General features: G+C 41.6%; 1 protein-coding gene across 1 annotated transcript in view; it reads right to left on the reverse strand.

Moving 5' to 3' along the window:
• The window catches only part of AFG2A (AFG2 AAA ATPase homolog A), a 160,941-nt gene that overhangs the window by 29,205 nt on the left and 109,623 nt on the right, over positions 1–22,113 (reverse strand). Inside the window, 1 exon segment of the mRNA XM_030270346.4 lies at positions 4,371–4,535. Within this exon segment, the coding sequence (XP_030126206.4) occupies positions 4,371–4,535 (165 nt within the window).

The raw sequence follows: 22,113 nt of genomic DNA on the forward strand, positions 1-22,113 counted from the left end.
CGTAGGAGCCTCCTGCGAGACCAGCAGCAGGCAAAATCCCATGGGAAGTCCTGTGTTGTTGCTTATTTCCTTTCTGGTGATTCATCTCATTTATCCTAAACACTAACATTTGGAAAACACTCCCAATGCCAGGTATTTCCTCACCTTCCAGACATCTATGCCAAATGTATCCTTAGCACTGATAAATGTGTGTAGGAAGGAGGTGATCCCATGCTACTCATATTGGATGAAGGCTGAGACTTTTCCTCATCCACCCACACAAAAATGTTCACTTTTCAATGAGTGATATAAATTAACAGATCCTCTGCACCAGTCCAAGAGAAACATCAGGGGTTCATCTGAGGTCTTAATCTTTCTACATTTCAATTTGATGGCATTCCTCACCTTGAAAATCACATTTCACTGTAATACTTCAGGCTACTATATAGGATTGAACCTACAGCCCTTTAATAATGTTAAGCAGAAAGCTTTTCCCTTAAGTCTGGAAAATCTTTTCCTTCATGTACAGGTAGATGCAAAGATGATAACACATCCTTATCCTTTGAATGTCCATTTATTTCCTATATTTAAACCCTCTCTCTCTCCTTTACTGCAGATGCTCTTTACTAAACAGACAAATCTTTCCCCAGTCTCTGAAAAGGGTCTTTACCCTCCTGTGCACCGATGACAGAACACATCCTAATCCCTTTTGTACTTACTATCCTCCTCTGGACGAAACAGAGGATTCTGGAGAGGTTTGGTTGTTTAGGGGTGTTTTTAATTGAAGTTACTAGCTTAAATATGTCAATATCTGGTAAACAAGAACAAGCATGTTTTGGAATACATATTTGAAGAGTCAAAGAGTTGAGTTGATTTCAGCTGGTTTGCTGCTGCACAGATCTTTTTGGCATCACATCTGCTCTTATTTGAGCCAGAGCAAATGTTCATCAGCTTGCTTTTCTTGCCTTTCATTTTCTGGGCTCCCCTTGAGAGTTATTGCAAAGTGAGAAAGATATTTTTTACATTAACTGTTCCACTTCGATTCAGAACCAGTGAAAGATTTACAGGTTCCAAGATTCCCGCTCTACTCTTGTGTCCTGTAAGCATGGAAACTGATAATACTATAGAAACCATGCCAGCCTTGGCTTTCACCATGACCTGCTTTCCACCAATTAAAAAGCAGTCAGTCCCATTATCTTACTTTATAAGCATGCTCATCTGAGGAATATTGTCATCATACCCAGATTATTTATTTTTTTATTACTTCCAACCAACTTTAAACTCAAAACAATTCAACACTTGATTTCAGTTTCTGCCTAAAACCTCCCTCTCTGCCTTTTAAATTGTAACAAAAACTTCATCTGACTGCAGCTCAGACAATAAAAGAACACCTCTCATTCTGCTGGGTTTATTTTCCTTTTTATCACCTACTTTCTGGAACAAAATATTTCTTCAGTGGGGAAACACTCTCTTTATCCCTTGCTTGTCTAACCCCAAACTGAAAAATGGAGCACCTGAGTTTGTGGAAAACCCACCTTTCCTAAGGATAGCTGGCTGTGGCAGCACCATGAAAACAAGCAAATGAGACCCAAAGAACTCACACTGCTTGTACTTTAAAACATTGCTTTTAAATACTTCCGTGGTCAGATCTCTAATCATCCCTACTTCAGTGGGAAATGAAACAGATAAAACTTCTCAGCATGAAGTGCAACAGTGAAAATGTTCTAGGAAAAGCTGTGATCAAACTGTGATCAGAGTGCAGACATTCTAATTATATAAAACCATTCAAAAATTATCAGTTTTATGAAAGTTGGACCTCCTGCAATTTGGCCCAAAATAAAATGCAGTAACCCTAAAGAAGAGCCCAAGTACTGCCACAGAGCACTACTTCAGAAAGGTCTGGAAATGAAGATTGCACTCAAATTCCAGTATTTCCAGAAAGCTGAGGATTTCTTCAACCTAAAAGTTAACTATACAGGTATTGCTCATCTAATGTCTTTTTTTTTATTAAACTTCACTGACACATGAGAGAAGGAAACTGTAATTCACCCTCATAAATTATCTTCCACCTTCCCTCACATGAAACAGTGGGAAGTAATCACCCTATTTTGCTATCTTGATGTATCTTTAAAGGTAGTCATTAAAAAAAACGTACATCCAGCAGGTGAACAGAGATAACTGGTCATAAGCGATGACAGGCAAAAATACACAAGTATCTGATCTGAAAAGGGGCCAAGTTGGAAGCCAGATGCACACTGAACTATCCACTTTCCTGGCTGTTTATTCAGCTCATGTCAGGATGATTCAACACATCTTTACACGCAGCTCCCTATTCATACAGCATCTTCTAGTCACAAAACCAGGCATTTTCCATTTCTTTCTCTGAACAAAGGCTCGAACAGTGGAATGGGAACTTGCCATTCAGCAGCGGAAACTATTTGTAAAGCTGGGAAGCTGGAGACACTGGGAAGAAAAGGCTTTAATGAAACTGGCCACTGTGTGTGCCAACTATCAAGACTTTATGTATTCTTCCAAGGAACCCTGACTGAGGCTTTTTCTGTATTTACTCTTTACATCCCAGTTATTATAATACTTCACATGATGCAAAAGAACAAAATTTGTGAGAAATGCTATATTAGAAACAGGCAGCTTTATTTTTTCCCCTGCAACCAGGCTGTAGCTGCACTCAATGACCCATTAACTTATTTTTGGTTCTGTACAAAGCCAGCACCAAGACATTTGTGACTCGTTATCAACCAGGCAATGGAATTCACTGCTAGTTTTTCAGCTGATCCAGATCCAAAGGAAATCCCCATATGCTTGGAGTTTCTAAAATACAAGCACTGTAGTTGTTGCCTGGTAAGGCGACAGTTGCCATATGCAACAGAGGAGATGTTTATATTTATGTTTTTGGAGGCTTGTAACTGAGCCAGAGGCAGATAAATTTTCCCAAGTTGTGTCACTGTCCCTCAAATATAAACATAACTCTGTTACAGGTCACTGCTCCAAAATGTGGAAGCAGTAGAGCTGTGAAAGTCTTCCAGACCAACACTTAAACATGAAATCCTTTTTATTGTTGCCTCTTTTTCCATTGTGAGAGCCCACATTCTGGGCAGAAAGATGTGCTACACAAACCAGCTCTGCTCATTATACGGCATCCAATCATTCATTCATTCCCAGAGTGCAGTCTGCCCTGTGCTGTGGAGAAGGAAAACTCTCATGGGTTGGGCTTTGGTGTCTGCTGTGACACAGCTTCCCAAAATGACCCCACAGCATACTTAGGAGTGCCCACACCAGCCAGAAGTTATGAGTAGGCAGCACAGTGTTTTACAGGCTACCAGCATCTAAGTGACAGCTAAATGAGGAGAAGTGTGGCCTGGGAGTACCACCAGTCCTTTGAGAAGGGCCTTCAAGCAATCACATGAATCCTCCACAATCACCCAAGACAAAAGTTTAGCTTATTTCCCTGCTCTTGTAAACAGCACACAGAGAGATGGGGAGCCTAGGCAAGCACATCACATTTTCCACTCTGCTCTATGGAAAAAAGCACCTTTTCCACTCTATGGAAAAAGCAGAAGATGACTATGTAATTAGATAGTGTGATAATGCAGACACTAGGGCTGGCTACAGCAAGGTGGAAATTCTGGTATTTCATACCTTTCAAGAGCTCAACCTGGCACCCTTATTAACATTCTTTGAATTTTTGAATGAATATAATTACTCTAAATTAATTAAAATGAGGAAAGAATGAAATATCCTTTCATGAGACACTGACATGAATAATACTCAGGGAGCAGAATGGTGACCATTAAGGTACTGATACTTACTATAACTGCCAGGCAGCAGCATCTGAGAAAGTTTCTCCTTCTGCCCAGGACAGGAAATAATTGTCTGACATCCACTGTCAGAAGCTAAGTAATAGCAACAAGCTATAACAGTAAGTGCTGCTGTGAAATTTTAATTATATGAAATAGGAAAATACAAGCTTCAAAGCGACTCCTTTGCAATTCCCCTGCATTGTTACTTACCTCCATCTCTCCTCTCTCCTCCTGAGACTCTCAGTCACAACCCTGCACTCAAAAGATTCCTGGAGATGTGAGGGAACTGTCTGGGAAGTCTGGGAGAGCTTGCCTCCATCTCCCTCCAGTCCTGGCAGCACATCCTTAATGAGGCTGCCTGCAACTGTATGAAGGCTCACCCTGGAAGAGACCCCTCCCCTGGCACCACTCCTCTGATAAGGGACCTTGAAGTGAAAAAGTCCCAAATTGCAAAAACACAGGAATATCTGAAATATTCCTTTTCATAATTCCTACCAGCACTCCGAGAAAGCTCAAGGGACATTTGAGTTGAACTTTAAATACCATTTGTGCACTGACTCCAGGAAGTTTTACCTCTGCTCCCGAGTACTTCTGTGTGTGCTCCACAAGCTCGGCCAAGCAGACTTCATCGCTGACTGGCATGGACTGGAAATGAAGCCTGAAGATTTCCTTGCGAGTGGCTGCATCTGGCAGTGGCACATAGATAATTCGGTCTATTCGCCCCGGTCTCAACAGGGCCTGCAATCAAAGCATCACAGCAAAAGTTACAGCATATCAAGGAAGTAAAAAACAAAAAACCTCAAAAACAACACCACCACCAAATAACCAACAGTTTAAACAAAAGCATGAACCTGCACAAGAGAAGACAGTAAGGCTACTCAGCTCATGAAATACCAGTTTACGGAAAAAAGGAATCATAGAGGAACCACAGTCATTTTCCTAACACAATACTTCTAGACTTATTGCAAGGTGTGCTGGAATGTTAGGACTTGGCAGAAGGACGGGTGACAATGGACATATCCCAAGTTCAGATCTTCCACCAAGACAACAAGCAGAGAAAAGAAGGGTTTTGTTGGAGTGAATCTTACATTGTGGATCCACGTTGCTTTATTAGAGCTGCATATGCTTACAGACAAGCAGATTACTCTGATGAGGTTTTTTATGCAAAATAAGGTAACAGCAGAGAGAGGCCAGTGATGCACAGCACCGTGCACGTGTGTTTGGCCTTGCACTTTGGGTGTTCAGGGTTACTCAGTTTATGTTGGGGGTAGGAGGGTGGCAGAGCAAACAGACAAAAAACCAAAGATGGGACAATGCCCACAAAGGGCAGCATGGAGGGTTCAGACTGGATGGGAGGAAAAAATTTCTAGAAGAGAAACACAGCCTCGGGGCAGGTTATTGGAGAGGCTGTGGAAACTGTGCCCTTGGGGGTTTTATGGCTCAGCAGAGGAAGCCAAGCTCTTCCTGATGTGGTGAAAGTCCCATGCGTGCAGGAGGGGACTGCTGTGCCTCTGGAAGCTCCCTTCAAACATCTTTCTGGACAGGGTCAAAACATAAACTTTATCTATATATAAAACAATTTTATCCAATATAGAGGAGAAGCCAAGCCCTTAAATTTATGAGAAGGGAGGAAGCTCATTTCCCTATGTTTATAAAAAATCTCAAAGATTTCTGAAAACCATCCACAGTAAAAAAAGTAAAAACCCTCCAACCTTTCTTATTTGACATTTGGAGACAAGGAAAGGAAAATACAATAATCCCATGCATAGCAAATGCACATAAATAGTATTTAAACTATTTTTTTAGAAACCAATGTTTATAAGATTCAGTATGTAACCTAAATTGTTTTTATGTTATGGTTCTCCCTTGGGTAGACGAGTTTGAGTTCCAGATGACTAGAGATATTGCATGGCTGTCCTGGGCTGTCAGCCAATAAGTCTTTTCCCAGCTTGATCATGTCAGTGAAAGTCATGCTGAAAAAATAGTAGGAAAGAGCTTTCCTTCCTGCACAGCATTGATCAAGTTAACACCCTTCCTAGAGTTTCTTTAAAAAGACTGTTGTGGTGCTTCAGAGTGGAAAAATGTATCCTGAATGTTAAGAGAAATCTTGTTATTTTTAAAACAAAGCATGAAAATGCTCAGCAGAACGTGCACGGCCCTGTGGTGCTGCACGGAGCTGTGCAAGGACAGAGCAAGGCTGGGAAGCCCACAGGTCAGTACCCAGCCCAGCACCCTGTCTCTGCAGTGGCCAGTGCTGGATCCCTACAGAAGAGAGCAAGAAACAAGTTGTCCACTGATATTTGCTCAGCAGACTGTGCTGTTTTCCACTCCTGATGAATTCAGCCAAGAACTCAGCTCACTGACAATAACTTGACCAGGGTATAATTCAGTGTCTAAATCGTGTGTTTGTGTGAGAACGTTGCCATTTTTTGCCAACACACTTGAAAGAGAAATTTGCATTTTCAAGACTAAGCTTGGAGGGAGGGGAATTAAATTGCAATTGTGCTCCGCATGCTCTTAAGGAAATGCCCATAGCTAATTCTATGATTTAGAAGAAACAAGAAATGTTCACATGAGTACGGCGGTGCTCTTTCAAACCAAGGTAGGTTTCATCAGGACACCCAGATAATTAGAACATTTTATAGAGCCAGCTTAATTTCCCACTGATGAATGACCAGGGCTGTGGTGCAGGTGGGACAGGGAAAATACTCAGTGCCAATCAGCTGGGAGCAAGTACTCCATTGCCTGGTTCTCAGTTCCAAGACACAAAAAGCACAACTGCAGACAGAACACAGTGAACATACTTTTTTCTGATCAGTGACTAAAATCTGCGTTTCCTCCTGTTTGTCCCCAGTGCTTTGTGTTTTACTTATGTTGATAGTTGAGGGCCCAAGTTTTAAGCATGCTATCATTACTTTTTTGCTACAATCAGGCCCAGGGACCTTATCCAAGGCGACCAGATGTGCTGGGACCTGTACAAAAAAAGCACAAGTCGGTTGCAGCAGTGCACGCCGGCTGTATCAACACAGACAAAAAGGAGAAAAAATATTCTATAACCTGAACTTGAGACGAGAGTCAGACTCCGTCCAGCCCCTGGAGACAAAAGCAGATTGAACTGAGAGCTGGTCTCCACCAGCCATCCCAGTGTGGTGACCCTGGGAGACCCTGGGCACAGCCTGACTGCTCCTGCCTCTGCTGCCATCACCTTAGCCCCGTGGCAAGCCACCAGTCTCCCCCTCTCCATGCTCCTGAGGAGCTAAAATCAACAGGAGAGGGTGAGGAAGGGGCCTGCTTTGACCTATCCGGTATTCCTGGAGGAAAAAGGCCTGGTGAGGGGCTATGGGTGGGCTGCAGAGCTACTTTGCTGCTGACCACTCAGAACACAACAGCAAGTTAAGGCCTCTCTTGCTTGCAGGACATCATGCTGCCCTCCCAGGCTTTTCAACTCTGCACACTTCTCACAGAGATGCTTTTTCTTTCTAGCCAAAATAACTCAGAATTCAGAACCAAACTGCACACAGAGGTTGACAGTAAGGGAACAAGACATCCCTCATAATATTTTTGCTCACTGGAGAGAAGTGAACTCTTCTGGGTTGCTTAGGGAAGCCTGCTGGGGCACATGCTGTGGGCACCTGCAGCACTTCAAGTCCAAGGCCCAGGTGATGCCAACCAGCAGGGCTAAACTGGATGGGTGCTGGCACCACCTTTCTTCTCAACATAATTTTTTGTACAAACTCAGAAGCTTCTGCTTTTCTCAGTGGGATGTTGTGTGATCCAGCCTTCACCATGGATAGGGCTTTGGAGATGGCTGCTCCAATCCCACTATGACTTTCACAGGTCATTCCTGTGGAACAATTGACGATGGAGCTTCAATCTTGCAACACGCACTTTGAAAATGGGGAGAAGAGTGATAAGGACAGCCAGGTCAGTGCCCTGGGCTGGGTGCAATGGGATTAGGTGGTGATCCACAGGCAAGGCACAAAGATGGATCCATGTTGGTGAGAGGGAGGAGGAGGGATTCAGCAGGAGCAGGTGGTGGCTTGGCTGAGCAGGAGCAGAGGCAGGAGGGGGAGGGTGAAGAGTTGAAGCGGGGCTGCAGGCCTGGGCAGATGCAGCTGCCGGGAGCATGAGATGAACTGCTCGCGACTGGGAGATGCAAACCCGATCTGGGGTGAGCAGCACACAGGAGGTGGGAAATTGATGGGGCAAAAATTAATTGATGTGTGTGAAGAGCTACATAACTCACTGATGTCAAGATGCGAGGGCTGCATGATTTACCTCGACCAGGAAGGACACAAAATTAAGTAATTAGTGTTTTGGTAGAAACCAGAATATTTCAAACCCAGAATACTTCATACCACTGAGCAATTCTTCTGCAGATTTATGTGATTTTCTTTTGTTGCTGTTACCACAGCAGCTATGAAAGATGTCTAAGTGCTCATGCATTGAAAGGTTATGAGTGGTATACAGATAGAATGCTCCCCTGGGGAAGAATAGGAAAGTGGGATAATTCCTATGTAATGCAGAGTACCATCAACAGAAAAAGCATAGTTTTTAAAGGAGAAACTCCTCCCCTTCCAGAAAGAAACATTTAATTTTGCTGTAATTAAAATGGATTATTTCCTCAAAATATATCATTGGAAAAGATAGCTAGGTCAAAAATGTGCATTTTGTGTGTAGTTATGAAGACAACTATCTCAGGAAACAAAACATTAATAGGTAAAGCCTGTAAAATATTTGTGGTTCCTGTTAAGAAAAGACCAGATTTAACCTGAGGGCTTTGCTAATTTTCCTCCTCCTCTTTCCCTTTTTTTAAAAACATCTACCTTTAGTTAGCTTTGTCAAAGGATACAAAAGCATTCTTAATCACATAACAAAAATTCACACATCAACTGCGCGAGAGGGTAACCTAACTTTAGCAAAAATAAACACAACTTAAAAACTCCCAAGCAGTAAATGGCATATTGAGGTGAGTAAGAGAAAGCAAATCAGTTCAGGAGGTAGAGAAGGTCCTCTAGAGAATCAGTGTTACTGCATGTTCTCTGCTGCAATTGATGTCCAAGTAGGAACAGATTTTTATACTAAATTTGTTTCCTTTCAATCAAATACATTGCTTTTAATGCAAAACCCAAAAAATGCAACTAAAAGTTTAATTTTGCCCCTGGAGTCCATTGGGATTAGACCACTGATGAAAATGAGAGGACTGGGAATAGTTCCTTTGTAACTCAATCCTTCCAATTTAGATTAACAATTGCTATTTATGAACTGCGGTTGGGGCTCCTACTTACATGGGCTCCTCAATACAAGAGAAGCTCTATATCTTGTAACCTTACTGGGTAATGCAATTCTTTTTTTCACTTTGACATTCCTAAGTCATTTTAAAGAAACAGAATCATAAAATAGAGAATGGCCTGGTTGGAAGGGACCTTAAAGATCACCCAGTTCTAACCCCCCCACCATAGGCAAGGACACCTTCCACTAGACCAGGTTGCTCCAAGTCCCATCCAGCCTGGCTTGGAACACATCCAGGGATGGGGAATCCACAGCTTCTCTGGGAAGCCTGTGCCAGGGCCTCACCACTCCATCACAGCCTTCCTAAGCCTGTGCAAGCAGTAGCTGTTTGTGAGATGTTTTCCATGGTTTCACCCACATGTCAGGACAGATGCGTTGCAAGTGTGGGAAGTGTTAAGGCCTTCTTGTGCCATCATTTAGCTCTGGCAGGAGTGAAGGCAGCTCCCATCAAGGTGCTTCCCCTATGCTTTTGAGGCTCACCTCAGTGCCTGGTATTTTCATTCTCAACTCTGTGCCAGAGCAGGTCATGCTCCCAGCCCAACAGATCAGGAAGCGCCTGGCATTTTAGGATCTTTGAAAGTTTCAAGTACAGGAAGTTCATCCATCCTGTCTGAGAGATTGCTGGAGGCTTTTTTTGCAGCCATGGGTTAATTACCAAAATTAACAGAAGATGCTGAAGGGAAAAGACACACAGAAGTATTACCATTAAGGACTTAAAAACCATAGTCCAGTGGAGAGCTAAATTTTATTATCCCACAAGGTTTTTACTCCTGCTCCATCTAGCACAAGCCGCTTCAGGAGGCAACCCCAAATTCCTCTGTTCCAGGTGACATGCTTATTCACTGTGTCACAAGGCTGGAGTCTTGTAATTACAGGCTCCCGAGTCAAGCGATACTGCTTTGTTCCTGCCAAGAGCCCCTTTCCTCACACTCTTCCACCTCCCCACCTTCTTCCTTCTGTGCCAACGTCTGTCACCACCGTCAGCACACGCCAACATCTCTAACCAGTTCCCCTCTTTGATGACTTTTTTTGCTGGTCACCACCCTCATACATCTCCCAAGATCTGTGCAGATTACTCTCTGCTGTCATTACACAACATCTGCTACTCCTCTCAGGGTGGAGCACTTTGGTTCTGTAACCTACAGTGCATCCCCTACTTCATAAAATGCATTTGCTAAAAGAATTTTACCAAATATTGTTAGAAACCAGCTCCTAGAAAATGCTGCAGTCCCCTATGCGAAGGCTTCACTTTCCACACAGATTTATAAAAGCCAGGCTGCACAGCCTCTCCGTGGTGTCAGTCTTGCTCAAGACCCGGAGCGTTGTGCAAGTTGACAAGAAAGGACATGATAGTTTGACAGCAGGTGTTCAGCAGGAACATGCTACCGAGCGGCAGCAGCGTGGCAGGAACCCTCTGCTCAGGCATTCAGCAGGAGCACAAATTAAAGGCAGGGAGCAAACGTGTGCTTTGATACTGGCAAACAGCAAACCAACTCCAAGTGGAAGACAGCTGAGATGATCCCAGTCCAAAGCAAGATGAAGCGATAGAGAGTGAACCATCTCCAAAATAAGAACATGATCTGTCTGTCAGATGCCCCTGCCTGTGTAGCAGCTACTCCCTCTGCTTATCCTCCAGGTATACATCTTCAGTTCATCTTTTTCCTTCAACCGCTAATTCATACCTGTTTCCAGTTTGTCACACCAACAGAGGGAAACTTCTCCACGTAATTCCATGTGTCCTCTGGAACTGCTCTCTTTGGTGGCTACCTACAGGAACTAACACCTTCAGCCAGCACTACAGATCAGTCTCTTAGCTATTACAGCAGAACAGTTTACCCTACAGTGTGCAGGAAAACAGCAAAATCATCCTTCCTTACAAAATGAAACCTGGGGGAAGAACTGCCTTGAATCAATGGAAACCACTGTCATCACCCGCTGGAACAAGATGCCCTGCTTCCACATGTTTTACAGTCATGGGCACTAAGGGTGGTGACTTAAAACAGATACAAGTGTAACTTCAATAACTACAAATAGGCAGTACTTGAAGTGCTTCAAGAAATCAAAAGTTTCCAGAGTTGCTGCAAAAGCATATCAAGCCTCAAAAACCTCTAAGGAAGGCCAGGCTTGGCTTTCAAAACCTGCACAAAGATGGATGCTACAAAATATTTTTTATCAGACTAACAGCAGCGCCCTGACCACTGCCTGCCACACCCTAACCATCCTGCTACTGGCAGAATTTGATTGATACAGCCAATTCATGGGGAATCATGGAGAAAGGAGACTTGAGGAGACTTGTTCTGTTGCAATGACACCATGCAAACACAACTGTGAGGAACAATGTGCTCCTTGGCCCATGCAGACAATACCAGGGAACGTTTTTATGTAGTTTTGTTCAGATAGGATTAAAATATCTCAAGAAACTGAATTTCAATCACTTCTCTTGGCAGAAACATTTGCAGGCAGATAGTCTGCAGCTGCAGAACCAGTATCTCCATGCCTTTTTCCCTCCATCTGATATTTCAAACAGTTAAATTGGCCAGTTGGCACAAATCACTGCAGTGCTCAATGGGAGCCAAGCTTTGCCCAGGCTTCCATCTATAAAAGTCTAAATCTGTCAGAAACACAGCCCGTTTTCAATGCAGTAAAAGCAGTGCAAACCCAAGAAACCATGCTGATACAAATCCAGTTTGGCACCACAGAAACTCAGCTCCGAATTACGTGTGCTCAAACCCAATGAGGCACCAACAGGGAATCAGGCTCTCAATGCCCCCTGCTTTGTCAGTATGGCCTCAGAAAAGTAATTTATTCTTCATAATCTGCCCATACCTTCAGGACACTCAACCACACACTTCCTTTGCAAAGGGAGTGTCAGACACAAGGTTTTGTCCTCTCCCCATGTCCACTCTGAGCAGTCTTACCACAATGGCACAGAGGATGTCCCAATTTCCAGCTGTTTTCCTGCAATTTTAGCAAAGAGCAAGAGTGATCTAGTCCTTTGCCACTTTCTGGGTTTTAATGTGGAGAAGACACTGGAAGATGCCCACTCCATGCAGCCTTTTCTCCCCCATTTCTAATAAAATGATTTTTAGTAAAGTTAAAAATAAGTGAAGGGGAAAAAAAAAAATCTATCATCAGCTAATAAACAACATAACACACCCTCTTCAGTGTATGTTTACATAAGAGAGTCCTCCATGCTCCTGTCTAAGAGGTGCAAAACCTCAGGAATGTCAGCTCTTCTCTTCCTTTCCCCCCCTTGTTTTTTTTTTTTTTGCTTGTGTGGGGGAGTGGGGGGTTTAATGAAAGAACCCCTTTAGAAAAAGATAACAATTACATGTAATGGAACCTGGAACCAGACTCTTTTGGCAATTAATCACCCAGGAGCCGTTGCAATCCTGCAGGCTGTTTCTGACAGATTTTGAGAGCTTTACAGGAATCACTGGGATAAGATGTGCCTGGGCTGGCTTCTGACAGGGACCAATCATGTACAAAGTGTATTGTTTGTTTTGAGTTTTGTACTTGTTTTTTTTTTTTATTTTTATTTTTATATTCATACATAGAAACACAAATATATCTATCTATATATCTACACACATACACACAGATGTGTGCACCCCTATCTACATTTCCATGGGAGTCTTTCTTTACATACATGGAACAACTGCAGAACTCATTTGTTGGCCCAGAGGCAAAAAAAGAAAGAAAAAAAAAAAAAAAAAAAAGAAAAAAAGCCTTTTCTTCCTCTCAGCAAAGTAGAGCTATCCATCACTTAACAGAGATACTTCCTGTTTTCAAGCAGTTGGGAAGGCATGACTTCCAACCCAAATACTTGGCTTGGCAAACCATTCCTGTGTTGACAGATGCTTTTATAACCACTTCATTCCACCTGAAGTTTCAGTATAAAAGGAGGTGGTTTTCATTGCTGGGTTTTTTTACCTTCTTTTTTTTTTTTTTTTTTTTTTTTTTCCTGAAGGGGGAGAAAGGGAAAGCAGAAAGGAGAGGAAAGAGAAGGAAAAGGAAGGAAAATACCACAATTATAACAGCTGGATGACAGAGGTTAGCATAGCTCTGACAGATGTTACCACGTAACCTCAAAATGACATGTTAGAGAAAAAACAAACCACCGAACCTGTTCCTTGTAGGAAAGAGAATTTTGAACTCCTGCCAAAATAGCACAATTCTCCTCAGAAGTTTTTGAACACTGCAACAATGATCTACTACATAATACATTATTTTCCATACCTAAGCTTTACCTTTATATTACCAGTGCTTTGACTGATTAATTTACCAGCATGGGATGAGATGTTTTTCTGAGAGACAACTTAGCTTCAAATGACAAAAACCGACAGCACCTTGTAACAGCTTTTCATCTCCTACTTTCTGTTTTCCTAGGATTCATCCACAGGACATGCTCTGAACACTTCTCAAGGCTGCATACTTCAGTGTATGAAAAGAAGTTAAACTGTGCTGCAGACAAGAAGATGTATTTCTAAGGCTGCATGATCCATTTTAAATAACCTTTTGTCATATCAGTTTCGGTATTCCTTACACCTGGTTACTTCAGTGACTACCCTACCACAAAATTCTTCATGACTTTTCCTGGCTTGTGACCAAACTTTACAGACCTGTCTGACAAATGACAGATAGACAAACTACAGATAAACAAAGTGCAAAAGAAATATTCCTGGAAACAAACCAGATATGTGAAAGCAGCTGCTTCTAAAGAAAGAAATCAGCAGAGAGGTAGGCAACATCAAGGAAACAATTCAGAAGCAGTTTCAAAAGGAAATCAATGACTTTCCGTCATTACTGCCAGCACTGCGGCTGAAAAAAAATAAATTTCTGGTTTTCATTATTTGAAAGATCTTATTTTACTACTGTGGTTCTGGAAGACCATTTTAAGCAATAAAGTAGATACCAGTACCAACAACTGTAAGCTAAAGGAAAAGTCATTCAACTCACAGAATAAATCCACTATACAAAAATACCACTCGTTTGTACTTGAACCCCAAGGTGATTATGCCTTTTACAAACCCATCTTGAGGCCTATATTCCAAACAGGGAGTGAAAAAAAACCAAACCCTGGTTTAAACCCCTCTCTTTGGGAGACACAGCCCTCTTGCCCTTTCATGGCTAACACATACTGGGTACACTGCAGGTACCAAACCCATTTGAGACTGACTAAGGCAAACTTGGGAACACCTGGCAACCCTGGGGAGAAATCCAAGGGGTCTTTCTCCCTGCCAAGGGCTTAGCTGGTAGCTAGACAGGAGCCTGCTGAGCAAAACAAACAGCTCAGGATGCCTCTGTTCATAGGATGCCAACCATGCTTTTGATAAGGAAACAACCAGAAGACACGCTATGGATTTTAACTCGCTACCTGGTAGTGGAAGAATTGCAGAATGGCTGTGTCAGAAAGGACCTTAAAGATCATCTTGTTTCAACTCCTCTGCTATGGGTACGTGCCTGAACACCAATGAAGCCCTTTCCTTCTTTCAAAAGGTGCATTCTTAACCCATTTTAAGTTATAAATTGAGGAGAAAAAGAGAAACAGGTGGTTAAGAAGCCTCTAACCAGCACCTGCAAAGTGATGCTCACACAGTGAAGTACTATTTGACACAGAACATCTAGCAGTAAACATGCAACATGAGTCTTTAAGCAGTTAAAGAACTTTCTGGGTCCAGATGAGCAAAAATACTTCAGGAATAGCCATATGTGGTCACTGAGGCTGCTGGTGGTGCCACATAGCAGGTGACATGGTTCCAGTGACAGAGAAAGAGTGGGTAACACTGAAGAACTGCACGTCTGACTCCAGAATCCCAGATAGCTGCATGCCAGGATATTAATACAGTCAAGACATGGCTAATTAAGAACAGCAGTGCACTGGCTGGGTCAGAAGCCAAGACACTCTGCCTGGAGAAAAGGCCCCACAGACATGCCTCCTCTTATTAGAGCAAGCAGACAATCACTGACTTCCTCCACCCGGATGCAGGAAGACAACCTGGTGGTTTTCTCCCTCATACCGGCAGAAACCACTTTGTGTGTTGATCTTGGAGTCTTATGGGTGGTGCAGAGTTTACATAAATTACAGAGCTCACTGCAGCTGCCAGCTGCAAGCGATAGAGAGAGCTGCAACTCTGGGGTTAAAATACATCCTTTTCAGCTCATCAGGACTGCAGCGGTGCTGATAAAAGTCTCAAAATCATTCTGCAAGTCTGCCAAGCGTTTATAGCCCCTAGCAGACGTGAAATATTAGAGGAAAACATTTGGTGCCACTGAACTCACATTTTTTCCCTATGCTGCCAAGAGTTCCATCAAACAAATGCAGGACCCTGCTGATCGTTGTCCATCTGGCTTTCTCCTTGACTGTCCCCCACTTTGTGAAGCCACCTGTGATGTTTCTGGCTCTAAGCACTTTCCAATAGAGGAATTGTTTTGGTCAGTCCCTTTTACATGTTCTACAGTCAGCCTGAAGGCATTCCTGCCATGGCAGACAGTCTGGCATCAGATCTGGCTTCATTCTTACCACATATCCTAGATATTTCCATCTTCATTTCTGGATAATTTAGGAGATTAAGTCTTGTTCAACTCCCCGACCAATCTCAGTATTTGTTATAAATTCATTCCATTTAATACCTACTATTTCCCCAAGGCATTTAATTTCAAAAGCTTTTAGATGCCTGTCTGTACCTTTGGTGGATTTCCAGCTTTCACATCCAACTGTTAAGGTGGAAACAGAATTTCAGTGGAAGACTCCTACATTGGTTTTAAATAGTGGATTATCAACACCTACATTTTCTTCATGCTGGTCAATATAGCTGCTGCCACATTGATGTATTCCACTATGTCCTTCTGGACTTCCTGTCCATCCTCATCTTATTGCCATGCAAAGTGGATGCCTGGTCTGCATCTTGCTTATTTTTGCATTGCATTATCAGAGCTGAAAATTACTGTGGTTCTCATTAAGTCTTTTTGATTTTTAACTCACCTTCTCTTTTTACTTTTCTTCCCCCACCCTACCCCTTCTTTTGCCTGTGTCTTCTGGAAAACAACCCAGCTATGGTTTTTGTTAAGTAACATAATGTATGTCCTACCCGAGTTACCCTTTTTATCTCCCACTTAAATGAACAGTGGCTCCAAACATCAGGGGTGAAAGATTGCAGCTCTTGTCTGCAGGAATGAGTATTCATCCAGTCACACTGTACTTCAGTCAACAAAGCTGCACCTTGACCTAAAGCCCCGATGAATTTCTCTTAACATATCCAGTCATTTCAAGATGCTACAGTACCAGTCCTGATGGACAGATTCAAATACCTCTAAAATCTAGAGTGTACTATCTAGATTTTAGAACACTGGGGGAGGTGTTTCAAAGAAGGGTTTAGTTGAGCTATGGTCATGATTAAATTTGGTCAGCATAGGACCTTCTGTTCTACTGAACTTTAACTAATTCCTTTATCCTGCCTGAAATACCATAGGAGACTTTTCTAGCAAAAAAAAAAAAAAAAAGGCACAGAATCATATTAATTACTACAGCAGCTCAGGCCATCTTTAATTTCTGCTCTTCTTCTTTGTTTTTTTCCCCTTCTTAATTACACTTTTTTACAACTAGAAATTCAGTTACCTTTACCTTTTTTTTTTTGTAATTTTCTGAATCTATATTCATTTACAGCTCTCCCTTTGTGTTTCTTTTCCCTCTCTGCTGTGAGCTTTATGATGGTCTACTTACAGCTTATTTCTTTGCCAAGATTTAGAGATCATTGCTCTACTCAGCTGTTTAATATTATCATTGCTTATTTCCTTCTCTTCTTGTTGCAAATATCTAGTTTATTTCCTGAGGAAGTCTCCTGAGGTGTAAGCTATGCTGGCAAAGTGTTTTCCTATCACCCTTTTAACACTTGTTCATGCTCCTTTGATACAGTCAACAACGGATCTCATTTCAGACTGCATTTACTTGCAGCATGATTCACAGAAATTGGGTTTTCCCCCTGAAAGGGTCTGTTTGAATACTTAATTTGCATAATTTCAACAACTCTTACATATATAAACCAACTATGATTTATTAGCTCTTGGCTGTCTGGAAAGCTGCGTTCATGTGCCAGCTATGAAGCTGTCGGGCAGAAAGGTTCAAAAGAAGCCACGCTGCTCTCCTGAGGTGGATTTTTCCTTCAGCTACGCTTTCTTGTCAAGTGCTGAGGGAGGTTTACTCCCCTTCAGTTTACAGGTGTCCAAATTGGTGTGAGTTTCCTAAGTGAACAAGCCTCTTCTCCTTATAGAATGCAGATTTTTGAAACCATAAGCAATTTCAAAGCATAAAGAAGTTCTTGCCATAACCCGAGCTGGGCATTTTGTCAGCCAATACAACTTGTTACATTCCCGTCCTGTTGCCAGTGTCACAGAATCCCCCTCTTCAGCACCTGGGAACTGCAATGTATTAGATAAAATACTTGATTGTTTCATTATTTAAAAGAAAAGTTGTGTTTTTCCTACCGAATCCCAGTGGTAAGTTACTGCAACGTGGAAACAGGAAATATCTTCAGTGTTCATGCTAAGGTCTTCCCGGAATTTAGCATTGTTTGATCCTGAAAGCTTAAGTGACTTGCCAGGGAGTCACTTTGAACCACCAGCTTTATCTTGGGCTCTGATCACTGTTCAGAGGAAGATTCAAACCATAGTCAATTTAACATAACTATCTGATTACTCCTCTCGACGTACCATTTAAGACAGACAATAGCCCAGTTCAGGATGCAGCTCAGGAATGGGGTGCCCAGAGCCCGATGTTGCCCAAGGGCGATGTGGCTCGTAAGGAGACACCTACCTCGATTTTCTATTGATCTGGAACTTCCCGAAGCATTTGCAAATTGCAGGGACCGCACGGAGACATTTTAAATTTAAATTACGCTAACTTACTTCACAGGGCCATCAGTATTCAAAGCTGCCCTCTAACCAAGAGGAAATACAAATTGCCCTTTGAATAGAGACAACTCTTGGGCTCCAGGGTTAAGATTTATCAAAGGAATTTAAGGGAAAAAAATCCTACTTCACATAGCTACATTTCTAACACAAGAGCTTCAAAACTACCGACATTTCCTCCCACATATTATTTAGCTTTCAAAATTATATTCATTCTTCAAGTTTCTGAATTCATAAAACCATGCTTTGGCTGAAGGCCAGAATATGCAGGAGGGAACAGAGAATCTCATTTTGCTCAAGATGCTCTGATGGAAAAATCAAGAGTTTTAGGTTCTTTCTGGGGACGCAAAGATATAATCTTTTTGTACCAATAGCACATGCATGCAAAAATTATTCTATGGTAAATCTGTGCCAGGAAATTAAGCTTATTTTGCGATGAACACAATCAAAATGGTCACAAACGGTGCTGACAATGAATCAAGCTCCATTTTAAACACAAAAATTAAGACAATTAAAATTTAAGTGGAAATAACTTGCTCCCTGGACAGAGTTGAGGGTTATGACTGTCAGATTTTGACAAAACTACGACTTTCCATCTGCTTAGGGCAAGTTAAAATTCAGTTAATGCACAATTCAAATCTCCCCTTTGCAAACACATTTAACATCTCTTTTTCACAGGCTGTTATTTCAAAACTACCACTTGTATAACAGAGAGCACAGTTTAAAAGCTCAGAAACCTTCCATTCTTAAACTATAACTTCAGAACTGCCAGCATTCAAAGGTAAGTGAATAAAAAAAAAAGCCAGATCACAATAATCTACACAGATGGGTGATGGGGTCTGTGCTGGAGACCCCCTCAGCAGCACAGTCTCCAACAGCAGCACTCAGAATCTCTGCAGGTTTTACCTCCACGTCTGGTATACCTGCATACAGCCCAATATGAGTGTTCCATAATTCACAGGGTTTCAATATCCCTGGAAGATTTATTAGCCAATGTAACAATTTTAGCCCCTCTGAGAGTGCAAATATCCACAGAAAAAAACTTCAGGGGGCTGAGAGGGTGGAAATGAATCTCCCAGTGACCATGGCTTTTTCATCCCACCCTTTTCATAAGAAAAATCCTCCCATTCCTTGCCCATAATGCAGAGTTGCACAATCCTCGATATTTTATTTCTTTATGCCAATGCAGTCCTAGGATGGACAAAAGCCTGTTTGCCCACAGCTGTGCAGAACTGCAGGGCTCTGCCAGGTGAGCATCCCTGGTCCTCTACCTGGCAAAAATGCCAGCCATTGACAAGGAAACATTCTATCTGCAGAAATCCAGGGAGCTCTAGGAGCTCTCTCAAGCACCAGGCTTCACCTGTCTACAAATTGCTGGGATTTCATAATGAAGTGTCCATTTCCCTCCTCTCAGTTCTGTATTCACAAACCAGCTCAGACAAGATGACAGAAACAAGCCACATCCCTGCCTTCCCTGCCTGTGACTGGAGGAGAGAAAAGATTAGAGAAAAAAAATCCCCATCACCTTTACAACAATCACTGCAAAACTGGACTGAATTTATCAAAAGGAAGGATGATTTCTCACTCATTTTTTAATTACAACTTGGTACACCTGGAATAAAATAAAAATGCCTTCTAAATTTCAATTCTTTACTGTATACTAATGGATGCTGAATTATCATAATACAGCTGATATTGCTATTCATATTGCTGAAACAAAACTTGACACATCCAAGTTGTATCAGAGACAGTTCCTTTAACTTCCTACTTGTATTTTCTTTTAAATTAAGTCAGACTTTTTCCAATTACATATTTCCTGATGGCTTTTTCTCCAGGTTTTCTTCCTTATTAATTTTAGTGAAGCAGCTGTAAGAGGTAACAACTACAGCAAAAATGTTCAATTACCCAACTAGCTTTTAAACAGTACCTGTGGGCATATACACTCCTTACGAGAAGCTACTTAAAAGCAAACCCACAAGAATTATTGTTAAATAATGGCATGATTATCAAAGAAAATTATTCTCTGTGAGTCATTTTACATTAATTACAATGTATTATTTGCAGGGCAATGTACATGCAGTTCCTTCTGCACTATTCCTAGGGGAGTTTAATGAGGAGTTGGTCCTATCAGGAATCAGACTGACAAGGACCTTGCACAGAATCTCTGCCTGCAAATCACTCCAACAACACCAGAGTCTGCAGCATGCTTGGCAGGAATGGACTGGAGTAATAAAACTAATGAAAATCAGTTAGAAGAGGCTACAAGCAGCTGTAAAATATTTAGAGAAAACCATGGAATTGAAGACCTGATCAGATTTCCAACCCTGTTTTCTAGCACTCTTAAAATACCTGCTCCACTTTTGAAAAATCTCTCCAAACGAATCTGAATTAACAGTGAGCTCTAAAAATCTGACAATTAATTCAGAAAAAAAGCTATTCAAATACCATTTATAACTGACAAGAGAATATATATACCATATATAACTGATGAGTTCAAGTGGCGTTTTTAAATGTATAAAGTAGAAAAGTAGCTGTTAATCTCTAGAATTTTCATTCTTCTAACAGGAAACTGCATCATGTGTGGGTTTTGGGTTTGTTTTTTTTTTTGTTTTTTTTTTTGGAAGACAAAAATCTCTTCTACAGCAGCAATCATTTTAATGAGATTTAATAATACATATAGTTTACATATCACACATACTGTGTTTTTATAAATCAAGCTCAGCTGGACTGCTCATAGTCAGTTCTATAATAGACTAGAAATATCTTTTTTGAGAGTTTGGATTATTATTTGCAGTACCCTTCCATTACCTTTCCAAATTCTTCACTGATGAGTCCAGCAAAGGGAGAATCACTGTAACAATGCACACTTACATTTATCAAAACATTAGAGCCCCAGCCTTCTGCTGCAAACCACTGCAGCTCCTCTTTCCTGGCACTCTAATATTTACATCAGCAGAGGCTGATCCCAGAAATTAAACAGTGGCCAGTGGCTTTCTCATCATATGAATCAGCAAATTTATATAACCTCAAAATCCTAAAACTTGGGTGGTTGAATCTTACTCATTATTCCACCATTGAGTCCTCCTGGCCAACAGGGAATTCCAGACTTTGGAAATTATCTCTAACTCACTGTGATCAACACCCAAGGATTACAGACAGCTCTACCCTGCTCCAGGGAATTAAAGCCCAGGTTAAAGAGCTTACTTACCGAGGAATTGTAGCTAAAAACTAAACCAGCATTAATTGTTTCCAGCACAGAGGAAAAGCACCTGGAGCTGGGGCCAGACCACAGCGGAAGGAATGAGAGGAAAGCGAGAGAGGCACAGGAGGAAGAAGGTAATAGAAGTCGTCAGAAAGAGAGAGTATTTTATACTAAGGTAAGTCAAGAAAGTCAAAGATGTTAATAGGATTCACACACAAAAGCAGCTCTTGGAAGGATCTGCCCCAATCAGCACAACAGCTTGACAGTGAATTGGAATGAACACCGGCACAGGTTTTGCAACTCTTCATTTTCTGGGAAAAACTTTAGGTTAAAAACTTTTGGGTCAGAAAAGCAAGTTAAAGACTCAGAAATGGTCATATGGTATCTCCCTGGGGCTCTGCCTGGATGCCATAAACTTTGGTGGGAACATGTTCTGCAAGCACAACAAGAGCATTTCCAAACCAAAGCATATCCTTCCATGACCAGATGTCTCTTGTAAAAACCCAACTGGCTACCAAAGAAAACATTAATTTCTGTTAAAAAAAAAAAAATCTGAAACATTGATTATTCATAGAAAAAGATGTTGTTTTTTTTTTTTTTAACTACAGCAGCACCTTCCAAAAGGTATCTTTTTCTATCCAGGCTAGCCATTCTTGTATAATTTTTTTTTGAACATGAATATTATTTGCTAATATTTTACTGAAAATTAATCTGAAGGATTGAACACAGTAACACAGTAACAGTGCCTATTCTTTAAATTCCACTGATAAGCACATTCTAGAGCTCCTCCAGGGAATATGCCCAACCTTCCCTACTGCCTGAACATGTCACCCTGAAATCTCTGCTATCATCCACACACAGCATACAGGGATGGGTTATCCTTGTATGGTTTGACAGAACAGTAGAAGCAGGACG

Source organism: Taeniopygia guttata, chromosome 4 (assembly GCF_048771995.1).
Source record: "Taeniopygia guttata chromosome 4, bTaeGut7.mat, whole genome shotgun sequence".
Classification (NCBI taxonomy): domain Eukaryota; kingdom Metazoa; phylum Chordata; class Aves; order Passeriformes; family Estrildidae; genus Taeniopygia; species Taeniopygia guttata.